The sequence below is a fragment of the Lactuca virosa genome, chromosome 7, assembly GCF_052849685.1.
Source record: "Lactuca virosa cultivar CGN04683 chromosome 7, Lactuca_virosa_CGN04683_v6, whole genome shotgun sequence".
NCBI classification, from domain to species: domain Eukaryota; kingdom Viridiplantae; phylum Streptophyta; class Magnoliopsida; order Asterales; family Asteraceae; genus Lactuca; species Lactuca virosa.
This window is the reverse complement of record NC_136432.1, coordinates 82,932,446-82,950,208: the sequence shown is the minus strand read 5'-3', so window position 1 is coordinate 82,950,208 and position 17,763 is coordinate 82,932,446. Positions and strand designations below refer to the sequence as shown.

Here is a 17,763-nt window from a genome sequence, read left to right as displayed (position 1 = left end):
ATATTAATAATTATAGATATTAGTAATATCAAACTTAACAATGATTATTAACTAAAAATCATTATATATAAACAAATAAAACTATGAGTACAAAACAAATACTATTCAATTCAAAAAGATAAAAATGTTATATAATATATATAAAGAAACCATTATCAAGTAAAAACTAAAAACTAAAAGATAAAAATCTTCAAAATCTCTCAAATAGATCCTGCATCCATATTTTTGCCATCTTTACACATTTCTTTTTCTTTTGATTCTCTTTCCAAACGTTCACATGACCTACTATTGTGACCAATAACATATTGTTTGCACCTAGAACAAAACCTTTTTTGTTTAACTGATTGAGTAATGGCTTTTTCTCTAGCTCCTTTCAACCTCTTACCTGTACCACATCCTTTATTACTTATGTCATCTGAAGGATTCCCAACATCAGAAATAGATGGCTTCTTCACTCCATAGGATGACTCAACAAACTCAGAAATATCTTTTCTTTTCAACAATGAATCTGAAGAGATTGACGTAGAACAAACACCATCAACTTTCAACTTTGCTTCTTTAATAAGCTCAAAAAACTCCTTAAGCTTATCCGCATCTTTACTCAAACTAGACACACTTTCTTCCACAAAACTCAAAACCTGACGAGAAAGAGGATCATATAACAATGATGATGATGATGAGGTCTCATCATTTGAACATTGCTTCATTAGAACCTCAGATGGAATAACACCTTTGCACCAACGCCTAAGAATGTACTTTGAAGGAATCTTGTTTATTTGGTAAGTCCTAAAAATGAAAAATATATGCCTGCATAATATACCATTCTGAAAGAACAATGGACAAGAGCATTCAAAACTTGATTCCTTCTTGTCATAAACAACCTGTACAAAATAAAAAGAAACAAAAATATTAATAATTAACAACTTAAGATGTAAATTATATATATATATATATATATATATATATATATATATAATTTACCTTGAAAAAATAAGTCTTTTCTGGAACATCACATTCACTTTCTGAATCTTCTTCATTAACAACTGTTGGAGTAGACCCCATAATATCTTTATATTGCATAACAACAAATCTATCATAAAATTCTTCATTCGTAACACTATATTGTGAACATGAAAATAGAGATTGTTCAATTTCTTTCTTCACTTTTATGAAGACTTCATTAGTATAGATATCAGCAGCATGTTCCATGATTTTTAGTGAAATTTTACTTTTAATCTTAGAAATATTGCTAAGATGGTCTAAGTAACATTGATTATGTCTTTGCCTGTCCATAGCTGAATCAAAAGAACTGAAGAACTTAATGTAACACCCAAAATTGAAGCCAAATTTAAACTTTCAAAACATGTCGAATTTATCAAAACATTACAACTTTGTTTTCAAAATACATTTATATCAGAGTTTTCCCAGAAACATAACATAATAGGAGGAGCTGTACGATCATGCCTTCGCCTTGCCGCGATCCCTTGATGTACCTGAAACAATAAACTGAAACTGTAAGCCCGAAAGCTTAGTGAGTTACCCCCAAAATACCGATACACATACAGTCCACATAACCATGTCACACCATGACATATCATAACAAACTGAGCAGAACAGCACATAACGGGTCCACAGCTTTACAGACTGGAATACCCCTGGGCCCACAGTGTGAGTCTGGAATGCCTACCGGGCCCTCAGCTCACATCTGGATTGCCACCGAGCCCTCAGTACGAGTCTGGAATGCCTACCGGGCCCTCAGCTCGTATCTGGAATGCCACCGAGCCCTCAGTACGAGTCTGGAATGCCTACCGGGCCCTCAGCTCGTATCTGGAATGCCACCGATCCCTCAGTACGAGTCTGGAATGCCTACCGGGCCCTCAGCTCGTATCTGGAATGCTCCCAAGTCCTCAGTATGAGTCTGGAATGCCTATCGGGCCCTCAGCTCATATCTGGAATACTCTAGGGTTTGTTGGCTACCGCACGGAGCAGTACAACCTCAACCCATCCCACATAACATATCAACATGTAACAGATAATGCACATACAGACAATCAATCAGTATCACAGGTAGTCCTACAGACCTACCCTCTAGCGTATCAAACTAGCATGCATAACTAACTCATACTCAACATAATACAACTACTAGGATATCATATCCAATGGGCCGGCCTTGGTGCCTTAGACCCCTTAGTATAGTGAGGATAACTCACCTCGCAACTGTCATCGGAAATAAGAAGGCTCAACTCCTGGGTCCAACACGAACTCCACCACCTATAGGTACCATACAAACCTTTTTCATAAATCTCCCAATTACCAGAAACCATCAGAAGTCAACTGGTCAACCCTTGGTCCAAGTCAAAGTCCACAGTCAAAGTCAACAGTCTATGTTGACTCGACTCGTCGAGTGCAGATCACCGACTCGTCGAGTCCTTCCTGAACTCGAGAAGTCATGAAATCCTTGATTGGCTCATCGAGTTCCCTTTTTAACTCGTCGAGTTCATACGTGGCCAAGATTTGGAAGAAACCCTAGCCAACTCGCTGAGTCTTCTAACAACTCGTCGAGTTCAAGGCAATCTTCAACGAACTCGCCGAGTTGCTCAACCAACTCGCCGAGTTCACGGCTATGTTCGTAGGACTCGCCGAGTCCAGCGTTCTACTCGCCGAGTTCATTCAGTCCTTTTTCCATACAGACCTGGTTTGAGCCATGCAGCGGCTCCAAACCACAGATCTAGGCTTCTAGGGCATGCTTATCACGTAAAGTTGCAAACTTTACATGCATGTATAGCTTTAAGGGCTCCAAATGTCAAAACTAAGCTCTTAATGGGGTTATAAGCTCAAAAGGGACCTCAATCACGAACATAACTGAGACTTTACAACTCTAGAAGGTAATGAGGGTCCAGATCTGAAGTATAGCCCAACCATAAGGTTTCTCTACCAAGGATTTGGGGTTTTAGGGCTTAAAAGCAACAATTTAGGGACAAACAAGATCTAATAGATCAATAATCAAGATGGAAACTTTATTACCAGAATGGGTGACCACAAATGAATGTGTTCTGGATCTAAGTCCCCTTCCTTGAGCTCTTCAACCCCTTCCTTCTTCCACTTGCTCCAATGTGCACCAAAAGTCCCTTCACAAGGCAACAATCACTCAAACTCAACAATGGAGACTAGGGTTTCGATAAGGAATGCTCTGAGGGTGATGGAGGCTGAGATGGGGCTATAAGGACGTTTAAATAGGGTGCAAACCCTAAGGATTAGGGTTTCCTCCTGACTGGCCTACTCGCCGAGTAGATCACTTAAAGCCCGCGTCCAATTCGACATCTACTCGGCGAGTTAGGGCTACAACTCGCCGAGTAGCTCTTACAAAAAGAAACATTTAATCAAATTAAATACGTACCAGGAATGGGGCGTTACAATTCTCCCCCACTTGTCTCAGACTTCGTCCTCGAATTCTGCTGCTGCTGCATCTGAAAACAACTCCGGGTAATGCCCCCGCATCTCCTCTTCGGACTCCCACGTCCACTCTGAACCCTTCCGGTGCTGCCACTGCACCTTCACTAACTGAACCACCTTGTTCCTCAAGGTCTTCGCCTTTCGATCTAAGATCGCAACTGGTCTCTCGATATAATTCAGGCTGCTATCAACCTGAATATTCTCCATGGGTACTACTGCTGACTCGTCCACCAAACACTTCCTCAACTTAGAAACATGGAAAGTGTTGTGGATCTGGCTAAGCTCTGCCGGGAGATCCAATCGATAGGCGACCCGACCCACCCGGGCGAAAACCCTAAAAGGACCAATAAACCTGGGGCCCAGCTTGCCCCTCTTTCGGAATCTGATGACACCCTTCCAGGGTGATACCTTCAGGAGGACCATGTCACCAACCTGAAACTCCAACTCGGATCGGCGTTTGTCGGCATAACTCTTCTGCCGACTCTGAGCGGTCTGCAAACGCTGTCTAACCTGCTGGATCTTTTCGGTAGTCTGCAAGACTACCTCCGTACTACCCATCACCATGTGCCCAACTTCGCCCCAACAAACCGGGGTGCGACATCTCCGCCCGTACAACATCTCGAATGGCGGGGCGCCAAGGCTAGAATGATAGCTGTTGTTGTAGGCGAACTCCGCAAGCGGTAGGTGAGCATCCCAGCTCCCACCGAAATCAATGACACATGCCCGTAACATGTCCTCGAGGGTCTGAATAGTCCGCTCGCTCTGGCCGTCTGTCTGCGGGTGGAATGCTGTGCTGAAGTGCAATCGCGTGCCCAGCTCCTCGTGAAACTTTTGCCAGAAGCGTGAGGTAAACCTGACATCCCGATCAGAGACAATGGAGACAGGAACCCCATGGCGAGACACGATCTCCCGAACGTACAATTTGGCCAATTTCGCGGCCGATGAGCCCTCTCGTATAGCCAAGAAATGGGCGCTCTTGGTCAATCGATCCACGATGACCCATATAGCATCAAACCCCTTTGCCGTCTTTGGCAATTTGGTAATAAAATCCATCGTGATCTGTTCCTATTTCCACATGGGAATCTCTAGGGGCTGCAGCTTTCCATGCGGCCACTGATGCTCGGCCTTGACCATCCTACAGGTCAAGCACCTCTCAACGTACCAAGCGATTTCCCGCTTCATGCACGGCCACCAATAGCTCAAACTCAAATCCCGATACATCTTGGTAGCCCCCGGGTGAATAGAGAAATGAGACTTATGAGCCTCCTCCATAACCGTCTGCCTAACCCCACCCGTCATTGGAACCCAAACCCGACCGCATCGGGTTAATAGTCCCTGACTATCCTGCACAAACCGGGTGTTATCGCCCTTGATCCTCTCCAGCTTCCAATTTTCCGGGCGGATGCCATCAACCTGGGCATCTCTGATCAAACTCACCAGCGGAGAATCCACCGCTATCCTCATACATACCGCTGGGGTGGAAGACCCCGCTGACTTGCGGCTCAAAGCGTCCGCCACTACATTCGCTTTACCAGGATGGTAAAGGATCTCGCAATCGTAGTCCTTGACTACGTCCAGCTACCTGCGTTGCCTCATGTTCAGGTTCGGCTGATCCATGATATGTCTCAAGCTCTTGTGATCCGTGTAAATGGTACAACGGACCCCATAGAGGTAGTGTCTCCATATCTTGAGGGCGAACACCACCGCCCCCAGTTCCAAGTCATGCGTAGGGTATCTCGTCTCATGCGGCTTCAGCTGCCGCGATGCGTAGGCTATCACTCGTCCTCTCTGCATGAGGACCGCCCCTAAACCTGTGATGGATGCATCACATAACACCACAAAATCCTCGACTCCTCCGGGAGTGTCAATACTGGAGCCTCGCACAAATGCTGACGGAGGGTCTCAAACGCCCTCTGCTGCTCGGGACCCCATCGGAAATCCACTCCCTTCCTTGTTAGACGAGTGAGGGGCACTGCAATCTTGGAGAAGTCCCGTATGAACCTCCGATAGTACCCTGCCAACCCCAGAAAGCTCCTAATATCTGAGGGAGATTTCGGAACCTCCCACTGCATAACCGCCTCGATTTTGGCCGGATCGACCAAAATCTCCTCCTGGTTAACGAGATGTCCGAGGAACTGGACCTCCCGTAACCAAAACTCACACTTCGAGAACTTGGCGTACAGCCGTTCCCGTCTTAGAACTCCCAACAGCTCTCGCAGATGTTCCTCATGCTGCTCTCAGGTCTTGGAATACACCAAGATATCATCTATAAACACTATGACCGAGCGATCAAGCATCGGTCTACAGACCCGATTCATCAGGTCCATGAACACCGTTGGCACGTTGGTGAGCCCAAACGGAATCACCACGAACTCGTAATGTCCATAACGAGTTCGGAACGCGGTCTTCTCCACGTCCTCCTCTCTGACCCTGACCTGATGATACCCAGACCTCAAGTCTATCTTGGAAAACCAAGATGCACCCTGTAACTGGTCGAAGAGATCGTCTATCCTCGGGAGTGGATAACGGTTCTTCACCGTCAACTTATTCAACTCCCGGTAATCGATACACATCCGGTGCGAACCGTCCTTCTTCCGGACGAAAAGTATCGGTGCTCCCCATGGAGAACTGCTTGCCCAGCAGTTCCTGCAGCTGCGATGACAGCTCCTGCATCTCTGGCGGTGCCAATCGGTACGACACCCTAGCAATAAGGGTCGCACCTGGCACCAGGTCGACCTGCCTCTCTGGAGGTATCCCTGGTAACTCCTCCGGGAATACGTCTGCGAACTCCCTGACCACCGGTACGTCGGAAACCGAAATCTGATCCCTGGCTCGCGTATCTACCACATACGCTAGATAACCTGCACACCCGTGCTGAATGTACTGTCGTGCCCTGGCAGCTGAACAAAACCCTGATCCCACTCTTGTGCCCTCGCCATATACAATCAGTTCTCCCCTACTTGGGGTTCGAACTATTACTCGCTGCCCCTCATAGTCGATCATGGCACCGAATCGACTGAGCCAATCCATGCCTACAATCACACATACCTCCCCCATGGGAATCGGAATCAAATATATCGGAAATGACACCCCGAAAATCTCCAAGTCACACCCTCGATAAACTGAAGAAGCAGAAACCCCGTGTTCGTTGGCGATAGACACTCGCAACGGACACTCTAACTCGCCCACTGGCGCACTGAACTCCCTACTAAATGTCTGAGATACGAAGGACCGACTCGCCCCCGAGTCAAATAAGACCAAAGCATGCAAGGAGTTCACTAAAAACGTACCTAACTACAGGTGCAACAGATAAGCATACAACAGATATAGGAAAACGAGATAAGGATAGAAACATACCAGCAACCACATCTGGTGCTGCTCTGGCCTCCTCCGCTGTAAGCTGGAAGGCACGACCCTGAGCCTTTGGAGGCTCTACCCTGACTGGTCTCCCATCCGTGATCCTCAAAGTAGCCGGCGCTGGAGCCTGCGCCGGTTTGGCGGCGAGTAACGGGCAGTTGGCCTTCAAATGGCCAACCTGATCACAATGGTAACATAACCTCATACTCTGAACTGGAGCGGCCTGGCGACAGTCTTTCACGTAATGCCCCTCCTTGCCACACTTGTGGCATCCACTACCAGCTCGACACACACCAGAATGACCCTTGCCACACTTCCCACATGTGCGGCTCTGCTGACCCCCGGTCCTAGTATCAGCGGTCTTAGACCGCTTCGGCGCCGGCTGAGAATGTGTCGGGGCCTGCCGCTGTTCTCTCAACTGCTGCTCAATCTCCAACTCACGCCGTCTGGCGGCCTCCTGCAACTCTAGAAGAGTATCACATCGCTGGGTAGACACAAACTGACGGATATCCGTCTTGAGCATGCTCAGATAACGGGTCATCTGGGCCTGCTCTGAAGCAAACTCCGGGCAAAACATCGCCCTCTCAGTGAACATCCGGGTGATCTCCGTCACCGACTCCCCATCCTGTCTCAAACTCAAAAACTCCCGTGCCAATCGCTCCCGCTCAACCCGTGGAATGTAACGGGCGCGGAACATATCCCTGAACTGCTCCCAAGTAACAGCAGCTCTCTGATCATCAGAGTACGAACCAGTCGCAAGTCTCCACCAGTCCTTGGACCCAGACCTAAGCAGGTTCAGAGCACACCTGACCTTCTGGTCAGCAGGACACGAGCAGGTGAAGAAACACCCCTCCACATCTGAAATCCACCTCATAGCCTTGATGGGATCCTGCGTCCCATCAAAAGTAGGGGGCTTCGTGTTATCGAAGTCCCTGTACTGAAAACCTCTACCAACTCCTCCTCCCGTCGCTGATACAGCTGATGCAGCTGCTGCGGCGGCTGTTTCTGCAAGGGCTGCATAACGCTCATCAAAATACTCCACCATGGCGGTCTTGATCGACCCGAACATCTCCGGTAACTGAGCCCGAAATGCAGCAGCAACCTCATCATGCAGGATCTCTCGAATCCTGGCATCCAACTCCTCTGTACCCATCTGCACCACTGGCTCAGGTGCTGTCGGCCCCTCCTGGCCTCTGTCCCCTGATCCTGATCCCGAACCGGATCCAGCCACGAAGCGCCTCGTCATCACCAGATAATTCATATAAATCACTGGGAGCCAACTCCCTACTAACCCTAGGGATTGCGACTTACTTGACACGCGTATAGGTCCTGTGCTTTCAGTAGCATGGGCCCCTACTACCTTCCACACCTACCCATATTTGCCCCAAGTATCACCACAACACCCTAACAATATGCACAACATGGCGAGCGCTCAATCCTCACTCCTAGAGGAATGCTAAATATCTTATAACTGACCTCCCGGTCTCACTCAATCCCTCCTATCCATGAAACTTCCACCAACCCTGCAGCACTAATGTATGCTAGCCATGCATAACGCTGGACCCTATAGACTTTAGAATATCCAATCCTACCCCAAGCCCCCAATCAAACAAGAACAGAACATAAGGCCAAATCAAACATTCTCAGGCTATAAGATCTTAATTATGTACAACTGGGATGCATACATTAGACAACTACAGTAATGATGTCAATCTCACATAAAGGAAACCCTAGGCTAGCAGGCATCATGTATTCAGGCAATTCTATCATGCAATTCCTGAAGATCCCTAGCCTAGCACTAACATGCTGTTCTATCATATCGTATAATCAAATAACTTGTATGGTATTTTGGGGTCTACTTACTGGCTCCGGCTGATCGTACGCCCTGCATCCTCCTTTATTTATTTTGAAAACCTTTTTGAAAAATCATTTTGAAAATCCTTTCCTTGATTTGAGACTGGAGTCACACGAGTGTTCCTCCAATTCACTCAAACCAAGGCTCTGATACCAACTTGTAACACCCAAAAATTCAAGCCAAATTTAAACTTTCAAAACATGTCGAATTTATCAAAACATTACAACTTTGTTTTCAAAATACATTTATATCAGAGTTTTCCCAGAAACATAACATAATAGGCTCAACTCCTGAAACAAGAAGGCTCAACTCACCTCGCAACTGTCGTCGGAAATAAGAAGGCTCAACTCCTGGGTCCAACACGAACTCCACCACCTATAGGTACCATACAAACCTTTTTCATAAATCTCCCAATTACCAGAAACCATCAGAAGTCAACTGGTCAACCCTTGGTCCAAGTCAAAGTCCACAGTCAAAGTCAACAGTCTATGTTGACTCGACTCGTCGAGTGCAGATCACCGACTCGTCGAGTCCTTCCTGAACTCGAGAAGTCGTGAAATCCTTGATTGGCTCGTCGAGTTCATACGTGGCCAAGATTTGGAAGAAACCCTAGCCAACTCGCTGAGTCTTCTAACAACTCGCCGAGTTCAAGGCAATCTTCAACGAACTCGCCGAGTTGCTCAACCAACTCGCCGAGTTCACGGCTATGTTCATAGGACTCGCCGAGTCCAGCGTTCTACTCGCCGAGTTCATTCAGTCCTTTTTCCATACAGACCTGGTTTGAGCCATGCAGCGGCTCCAAACCACAGATCTAGGCTTCTAGGGCATGCTTATCACGTAAAGTTGCAAACTTTACATGCATGCATAGCTTTAAGGGCTCCAAATGTCAAAACTAAGCTCTTAATGGGGTTTTAAGCTCAAGAGGGACCTCAATCACGAACATAACTGAGACTTTACAACTCTAGAAGGTAATGAGGGTCCAGATCTGAAGTATAGCCCAACCATAAGGTTTCTCTACCAAGGATTTGGGGTTTTAGGGCTTAAAAGCAACAATTTAGGGACAAACAAGATCTAATAGATCAATAATCAAGATGGAAACTTTATTACCAGAATGGGTGACCACAAATGAATGTGTTCTGGATCTAAGTCCCCTTCCTTGAGCTCTTCAACCCCTTCCTTCTTCCACTTGCTCCAATGTGCACCAAAAGTCCCTTCACAAGGCAACAATCACTCAAACTCACCAATGGAGACTAGGGTTTCGATAAGGAATGCTCTAAGGGTGATGGAGGCTGAGATGGGGCTATAAGGACGTTTAAATAGGGTGCAAACCCTAAGAATTAGGGTTTCCTCCTGACTGGCCTACTTGCCGAGTCCAGGCGTGGACTCGCCGAGTAGATCACTTAAAGCCCGCGTCCAATTCGACATCTACTCGGCGAGTTAGGGCTACAACTCGCCGAGTAGCTCTTACAAAAAGAAACATTTAATCAAATTAAATACGTACCAGGAACGGGGCGTTACACTTAACTAATGAATTACCCCAGTGAGAAATTTTGTTGAATGCAAAATTCATGCTTTCTGACCTAGAAGTGGTCCTCATTAAACCAGACAATGGGATGTCTCTAAAATATGCTGGAATCCAACTTTCTCTCATATGAAACATTTTTGAAAACCATGAAATATCTTGGAGCTTATAATCTTCAATAAAACTTCTCCATCTAATATCAAACTCAGAAGCATCTATCCTAGAATTCCAAATCAGCTTATTGAAACGTTTCTTGAATTTCATATCATCAGCAAGTTCAGCACATACCTAAAGAAAAAATTCAGAACTTAATAACACATAATAAATAACATAATCAAAAGTTAGGTAAAAATAATATAATCTAACAAAATTCAAATCATAAACAAAAAAACATAAAAATTCACAAGAAATAAATGTTCTAAAAATTAAAATTATATACCTTAGAAGGCAACTTTTGGGTTATGTGCCACATACATAACCTGTGACGTGAATCAGACAATATTCTCTCAATTGCAATTTTCATTGCAGCATCTTCATCAGTGAGAACTACAGTCGGCTGTTTACCAAAAGTCTTTAAAAAAGTTTTAAGCAGCCAAACATAAGATTCTGTAGTTTCACTACTCAAAAGACCAATTGCAAAAGTAACACTCTTTCTATGGTTATCGATTCCTGTGAAAGGAACAAATACCATACGATATCTAAAAAATAAATATATAAAAAAAAGTTAGTATAAAAACAACAAAAGAAAATAATATAATAAAACAAAATATAAAAAAACTTACTTGTTCGTCCGAAAAGTAGCATCAAAAGAAACAACATCACCAAATTCTCTATAATTCGCCTTTGCAACTTCATCAGCCCAAAAAAGTGAAACTAACTTTCCTTTCTTACATATAAACTCAAATGTAAGAGTAGGATCGTCTTTCATTCTATCCAAATACTTATCAACTACCATTTGTGCATCGTCCTTTTCAATAAAACAATTCACTTTTCTAGACTGATTCTTGTAGTCAACAACAGTCCCTCCAACATTGTTTGCCCCTTTTAGCTCTTGCATTATTTTGTATGCTTTCATTGGACCAATTTTTACCCTTCCCATCTTTTCAATGAATTCTTGAGCAGCGTTGTCCAATTGCCTATTAGACCTCAAGAAATGCCTATAATCTTTTGCATCCAAATCATGATTATGTCTTTCTTCAAATTTGTATAGCTCAAAAACATCCGAATTTCCTACTCTTCTAAATTTTGCAAAAGCTGGACATCCTTTCCTTTTAATATTCGAATTTCTGTGAGGTTTATTATTTTTAGAATCAGTTGTGTCCACATACACACTCTGAGGAAATCCCTCTCTATTGCACAGCATAGATCGATGAGTAAGAACACATGACTTAGTGTTTATCTTTGTAGAACCTTTTCTTACATCAAAACCAGCTTTAGCAGCGTAAGCCCTATACATATCCATTGCATCTTCAATACTCAGATATTTGCTAAACAACTTTGGTTTAACATCATCAACATCCTCAGGAATCCATATTTTACGAGTTCCACCAGGAGAGAAAAATTCAGAAAATCTATCTTGACCTAATAAGAAAAATAAAAACATATATCAGCTTAAAAGACACATATTGTAATATATGAACAAAAACAATTGAAAATTCACAGTATAATTACATTTATATTATACATAACCAAATACATTCACAGGTTAATAACAGTTAGAAGATTGTAATTATACTTAAAAAAACATTTATCAACAAAAAATACAAATATTATAAACAAAAAACAAAAAAAAGGAGAATTCACAGTTTAATTGGAAATAATAAATAAAATTAACAAATAAAAACTCTATTTCAAACATTTACATGTGAAAACAAGTACATAAATAAACAAAATCAGATTATAATAACAGTTACAACACCGTATTTACAGTTAAAAAACTATTTATTATATTAGAAGACACATATTGTAATATATGAACAAAAACAATTGAAGATTCACAGTATAATTACATTTATATTATACATAACCAAATACATTCACAGGTTAATAACAGTTAGAAGATTGTAATTATACTTAAAAAAAACATTTATCAACAAAAAATACAAATATTATAAATAAAAAACAAAAAAAAGGAGAATTCACAGTTTAATTGGAAATAATAAATAAAAACTCTATTTCAGACATTTACATGTGAAAACAAGTACATAACTAAACTCTATTTCACAGTATATGTAAAAATACAAATATTATAAATAAAAAACAACTGAAAATTCACAGAAGGAAACCAATTCACATCTTAATAACGGATAGAACATCATATTCAACTACGTAAGTAATTTTTTAATGTATAAGAATTAAAAACGGATTAAATTAGTAACAGACAGAAGGAAACGAGATACCTGCTTCTGATTCACCTTCCGTTGCAATATCGTCATCAGATTGAGCTAAAGATTGAACATTCAATTCATCTGTTCCTGATATGCTTTGAACAGACATCGGATCCAACTTAGAAGACGATGATTCTTCAGGTAACGATTCCATACAAACTCGTTATATATATGAAAATCGAACAGAATCAATCGATTCTATATAAATCGAAGGTCACGAAATATGAATAACCAATAATGTTTGAGGAATCTGAACGAAAGAATCTTGACGTACTGTGGAAAAGATTTGCTTTTTGCTTGATTTTGTTAATTACGGAAATACCCTTACAGACAAGATAATGAAAATTTAAAATTGACAAAAATAACATATTTAGTTAATATAATAAAAAACCTAATATTGCCTTATAGATAAAAGGTTCTTATGGTTGTTAATTATAAGCTAAAATTAATTGGTTCTTAGGTTCTTAATCTTTTTTGGTTCTCATTTGAACCATTCCCTATATATATATATATATATATATATATATATATATATATATATATATATATATATATATATATATATATATATATATATATATATATATGTATATATATATATATATGTATATATATATATATATATATATATATATATATATATATATATATATATATAGAGAGAGAGAGAGAGAGAGGAAGGATCATTTGAGAACTCAAAGTTTCCTGAGAACCCGAGAACTAAATAATAACCGTTAGATTAAAATAATAGAGGGTTAGGATGCTTCGTGGCACTTTCGTAAATATCTGAAAATAAAATGGGGCGGGGGCATCTTATTAAAATAAATCAGGGACATTTTAGGGACATTTAATCACGTCAACTCTTTATGCTATCTCTCTCTCGATCCTCTCTCTACCCTTCATCACACCTCCGATCTTAAATCGTCGGATCTCAAATCCTGAAATCATCGTCGAAGTGTGACAGGATGTGAGTATAGTTCATCGGAAAATCTACAATGAAGCATTAGGTCGGTCGTTTTCTTCTGAATCTGATCTTGACTTGTCGATTTGGAGAAGATAGTCCTATCGAATGTCCAGTTGGAAATTTGATCTTGACTGCAGGCTACAACCAATCTACCGCCATTAATGTCTAAATCATCGACGAATACCCAACGATCCAAGAAATCGATGCCAGTCATGTTCATCTTCGATTGCAGCAGTGATCGTCGAAGACCTAAATCGGTCGATGGTGGATCGATCTCCTCCTCATCTCCGCCTCACATTCTCTCATCGTTACCGGCGATCGATCTCCTCCTAATCTTCGACGACTGATTCACATTTCTTCCTTATCCCGATGATTGATTCACATCTCCTCTTCTTTCACCATTCCAGATCGATGTTTTAATCAAATCAACTTGTTGAGAAATTGAATGCAGGTAACACTCGTAGATTGATTCTAGTCATGATGTAAAGCTATATCAATTCATCTGGTATCGATTCGTATGTTGATGACTGTGAAGATAATTTTGTTCTTATAGTATGTTGTAAAGCTAGGTTGGAACCTGTATTCAAGTTCATTTAGATGCAATCCTAAGTGATCTAACTTTTGAAATAGTTACTGGTGAATATTTAGGTATACTTGATGGAGAAATGTTAGTTTGGGACACATCAACTGATCGTTTTGCTGATTTTGGTTCAGATCAAGAAATAGGTTTTAAAAATATTCATCATCCCTATATATCTTCCTAATGTTTCATGTTTGACTAATTTTGACTTTTTTATGTTTTGTAGCTAAGGCAGCAAGAGAGGGACTCACTAGTGAGCTACAATTATGTTGTATCCTTTCATAACCTGCAACAACATATAATATATATTTATTCTATTAAAAAAATATGTTAAAATCTTGATTTTGGAAATTTGTAGATGTTGCATTTGATATTTTATATGATGGGGACACAAGTGTTATACATCAAAGTTTAAAAGAACGCCATCAACTTTTAAAAAAAGTTGTAAAGCCAATCAAGGGTAGTTTGGAGATTTTGGTTCGTGATGGTGGTCTTAATGTTCATACAACTGTTGGTAAATAATAAATATTCTTTTTTTAAATAAAACATATTTAGCATTTTGTAAATTGTAAAGAATAATGGAAATTTTAAGGGAACCATGTTGGTCACGTGTTGCTCATAAGTGTATAAGTTTTGCCGGTTCCTGTTTGACCATAAGCCATAATTGTTCCATTATACCCATTCAACACACCCTGCACAGGTAAATCCAAGAGCTTTGATGATTACATATAAATATGAGAATACAGTGTTCAGAATATTGGCATCTGTCATACAAGCATGATTCAGTTTTCAAAAATCAAGCAATGTTCACATACCTCAACTACAGGTTTTGTTACTGCTTCATAGACACGCTTTTGAGATGCAGATTCTGTAAATACTTCATCAAATCATGTTTACGTAATTTAGAGATAATTGGAATTGTTTGGATGTGAAGTTAGATTATCATTACTAATTTGATATTTCCCCTTTGTTCATTGAGCAGTATTCTCATAAATATATAGACATTGTTGAGGACTGTTGTTGTGATTATGAGACTGTTGATATTGTTAATGAAGATGTTTTATATCCCTTGTTGCAAGAGCTTGTTACAACTCCATTCTTCCGATATTTTAAAGTATTGTTTCAATTAATATTTGGCTGCTTTGTAAGACTAGTGATGAATTGAAAATCCTAATGTGTTCACATCTTTCACAGGTTAAATTATGGCAAGGGTAAAGTGGTCCAGAATTAAAGCAACAGATACATAAACAACTTAGAAACATCAGGTTTCACTCTCAACTATATCATATTCCCTTTATCTACAAAATATCCATATTTTACTGGTTTCTTTTATGTTAAATAACATATTTTAGAAAGAAAAAATATACTAAACTTCACATACTTATTTTTTAAGGAGTATTTCTTTCCTGTAATGAAAAACTTAACAAGTCTACTATGATTCACATGTAAATCATAAGTGAATCACATATGAATTACATGTGATTCACATGTAAATCACAACAACATGGTAAAACATGATAAAGAAGCAACAAATGGCCGCTCCTCCCTCATAAACAAAGGTTTGGTTTGGTTTGGTTTGCTTTTGTTAATGCATTATGGTTTGAGATGGGTCTTATTTTTCAAGATACAAATGGACTTCTTTTTAAGGTTCATCTAAATCGTAGCATAATTACTTCATGTGGGAAAAAGTTTAAATAAAATTTAATTTGTTCCCATTTTTTAGGCGATTCCTGCAGCATTAGGAGTTAGTGCCACTAAAGAATACCATGTTAATTCCCTTGCTGTTCCTTGAAAGGCCAAAGAAGCCATTGGAGGCATTACAAAGCTTACTCATACAGATGGTAAATTGTGTTGACTAGTGACTGCAATTTTTATTATGTTTTTAATATTTATTATTCATTGCTATACATGATTATTCTTGTGTCTAAATAATATGATATTAGGTAGGGAAATGGTGATTAATGTGGAATACAATCAACTTGATCCTCTCCTTAGAGCAACAGGTCATCCTGATGGTGATGTCAATTGTGAAACTGGCTTTTCTCCATACCACGAAAACATAAACCAAGTATGATCTCAGATTCTCATCTGATTTAAAGCTGTTTTATCACACTTGAAGCCTGTATAACTTCCGTTTTTATTTCATATTCTAGAAGTTCAGAATTTTATCTTTTCAGAATGTACTTTTGAAGGTCCAAACGATTTTTCTACAATTTTATATGATTTTTACAAAACTGCCTATCAATGCAGCTAAATTCTGACCAGCTGGTGAAAAATGTGATTTTCACCTAAGTTAGAAGCAACAACAGGTTATGGAAAAATTAATGGATAAACTAGATTCAAAATGAAAACTTTGAAAGTTTACGAATCATTAATTCGATTCCTATTGATTTTTCTATAATTTTTCCAATACAGGGACAAATTTGTAATTTTTGCTAAATTTTCCAGCTTTGGATTTCAAAGGCTTTTTGACCACTTAACACATTAAGCCATCACTAAGAACACCCATAAGGGTAAAAATTAGCCTCTTAACAGACGTGGCATGTCAAACAATAAAAATGTCATCCCACTCACAACCCACTCATCAAGGTACAAAATATTTGGTGGAAAACAAAGTAGGTTGCACAAATAGGAACTTGGATTTCTTTCACCATCAATTCTCATAGAAGGACTTTGAAAGATTGTTTTGAGGCTTATTGGGTGACTCAAAACATGATTTAATCTAAACAAACAAACAACAAAATCATGAGCACTCTTGTATTTATTTCTTTTCTTTCTCTGTCTCTATTGTTGGTTTGTGAGTATGCAGAGAGCAATTTTTCTGACTCCTTGGACATGCTTGACGATAAAAGTTTAAAAATAGAAGATGATTCTGACTTGCCATCATGGTCAGGTGATGAACGTGGTGTCAGGGTGCTTATGAATGTTGATAGCTTTGGTGCTGTTGGAGATGGAGTTTCTGATGACACAAAGGTGAATATACATATATAGTCTTTCTTGAGTGTATTGATGGAGTCATTAAGGGGATTCTTTTTATTTTCATGTATGTTACATAACAGGCCTTTGGAGATGCATGGAAGGAAGCATGTTTTACAGATTGCATTCACGGGAAGCAATGCAATATATAATGATATGTGCATGAGAACTCAACTGTAAAAATGGAAGAACAGGACTTGGAAGAAGAACAAGGATCTCCATGTGGATATGATTCAAAGTGTCATCCAACAACTCTTCTATCAGGTCAATCATAATTGATAATGGTTCATGTTCGACTTTTCTTGAATTTTTATATTTGTCTGAATCATGGTGTGACGGTTATAAGTAAATCACGTGTAATTCATATGTGAATTACATGTGATTCACATGTAATTATGAATTACATGTGATTCACATGTAAATCACATGTAATTCACACATGATTCATATGTAAATCACATGTAATTCACATCTGAATTACGTGTGATTCACATGTAAATCACAAGTGATTCACATATGAATTACATGTAATTCACATATGAATTACATGTAATTCACATATGATTCACTTGTGATTCACATGTAAATCACAAGTGAATCACATATGAATTATATGTGATTCACATGTAAATCACTAGTAAATCACATATGAATTACATGTGATTTACA

The 17,763-nt window shown here is 40.0% G+C and overlaps 1 protein-coding gene across 1 annotated transcript; it reads right to left on the bottom strand.

The window, feature by feature from the left end:
* Positions 1–200: 200 nt before the first annotated feature.
* Positions 201–12,728, bottom strand: LOC145126848 (protein FAR1-RELATED SEQUENCE 5-like). Its single transcript, XM_079062137.1, has 6 exons — positions 12,587–12,728; positions 10,970–11,768; positions 10,627–10,885; positions 10,246–10,475; positions 982–1,117; positions 201–881 (listed from the first exon to the last, which is right to left on the bottom strand). The coding sequence occupies exons 1-6, from the start codon at positions 12,726–12,728 to the stop codon at positions 201–203; spliced, it is 2,247 nt and encodes a 748-aa protein (XP_078918263.1).
* Positions 12,729–17,763: the final 5,035 nt, after the last annotated feature.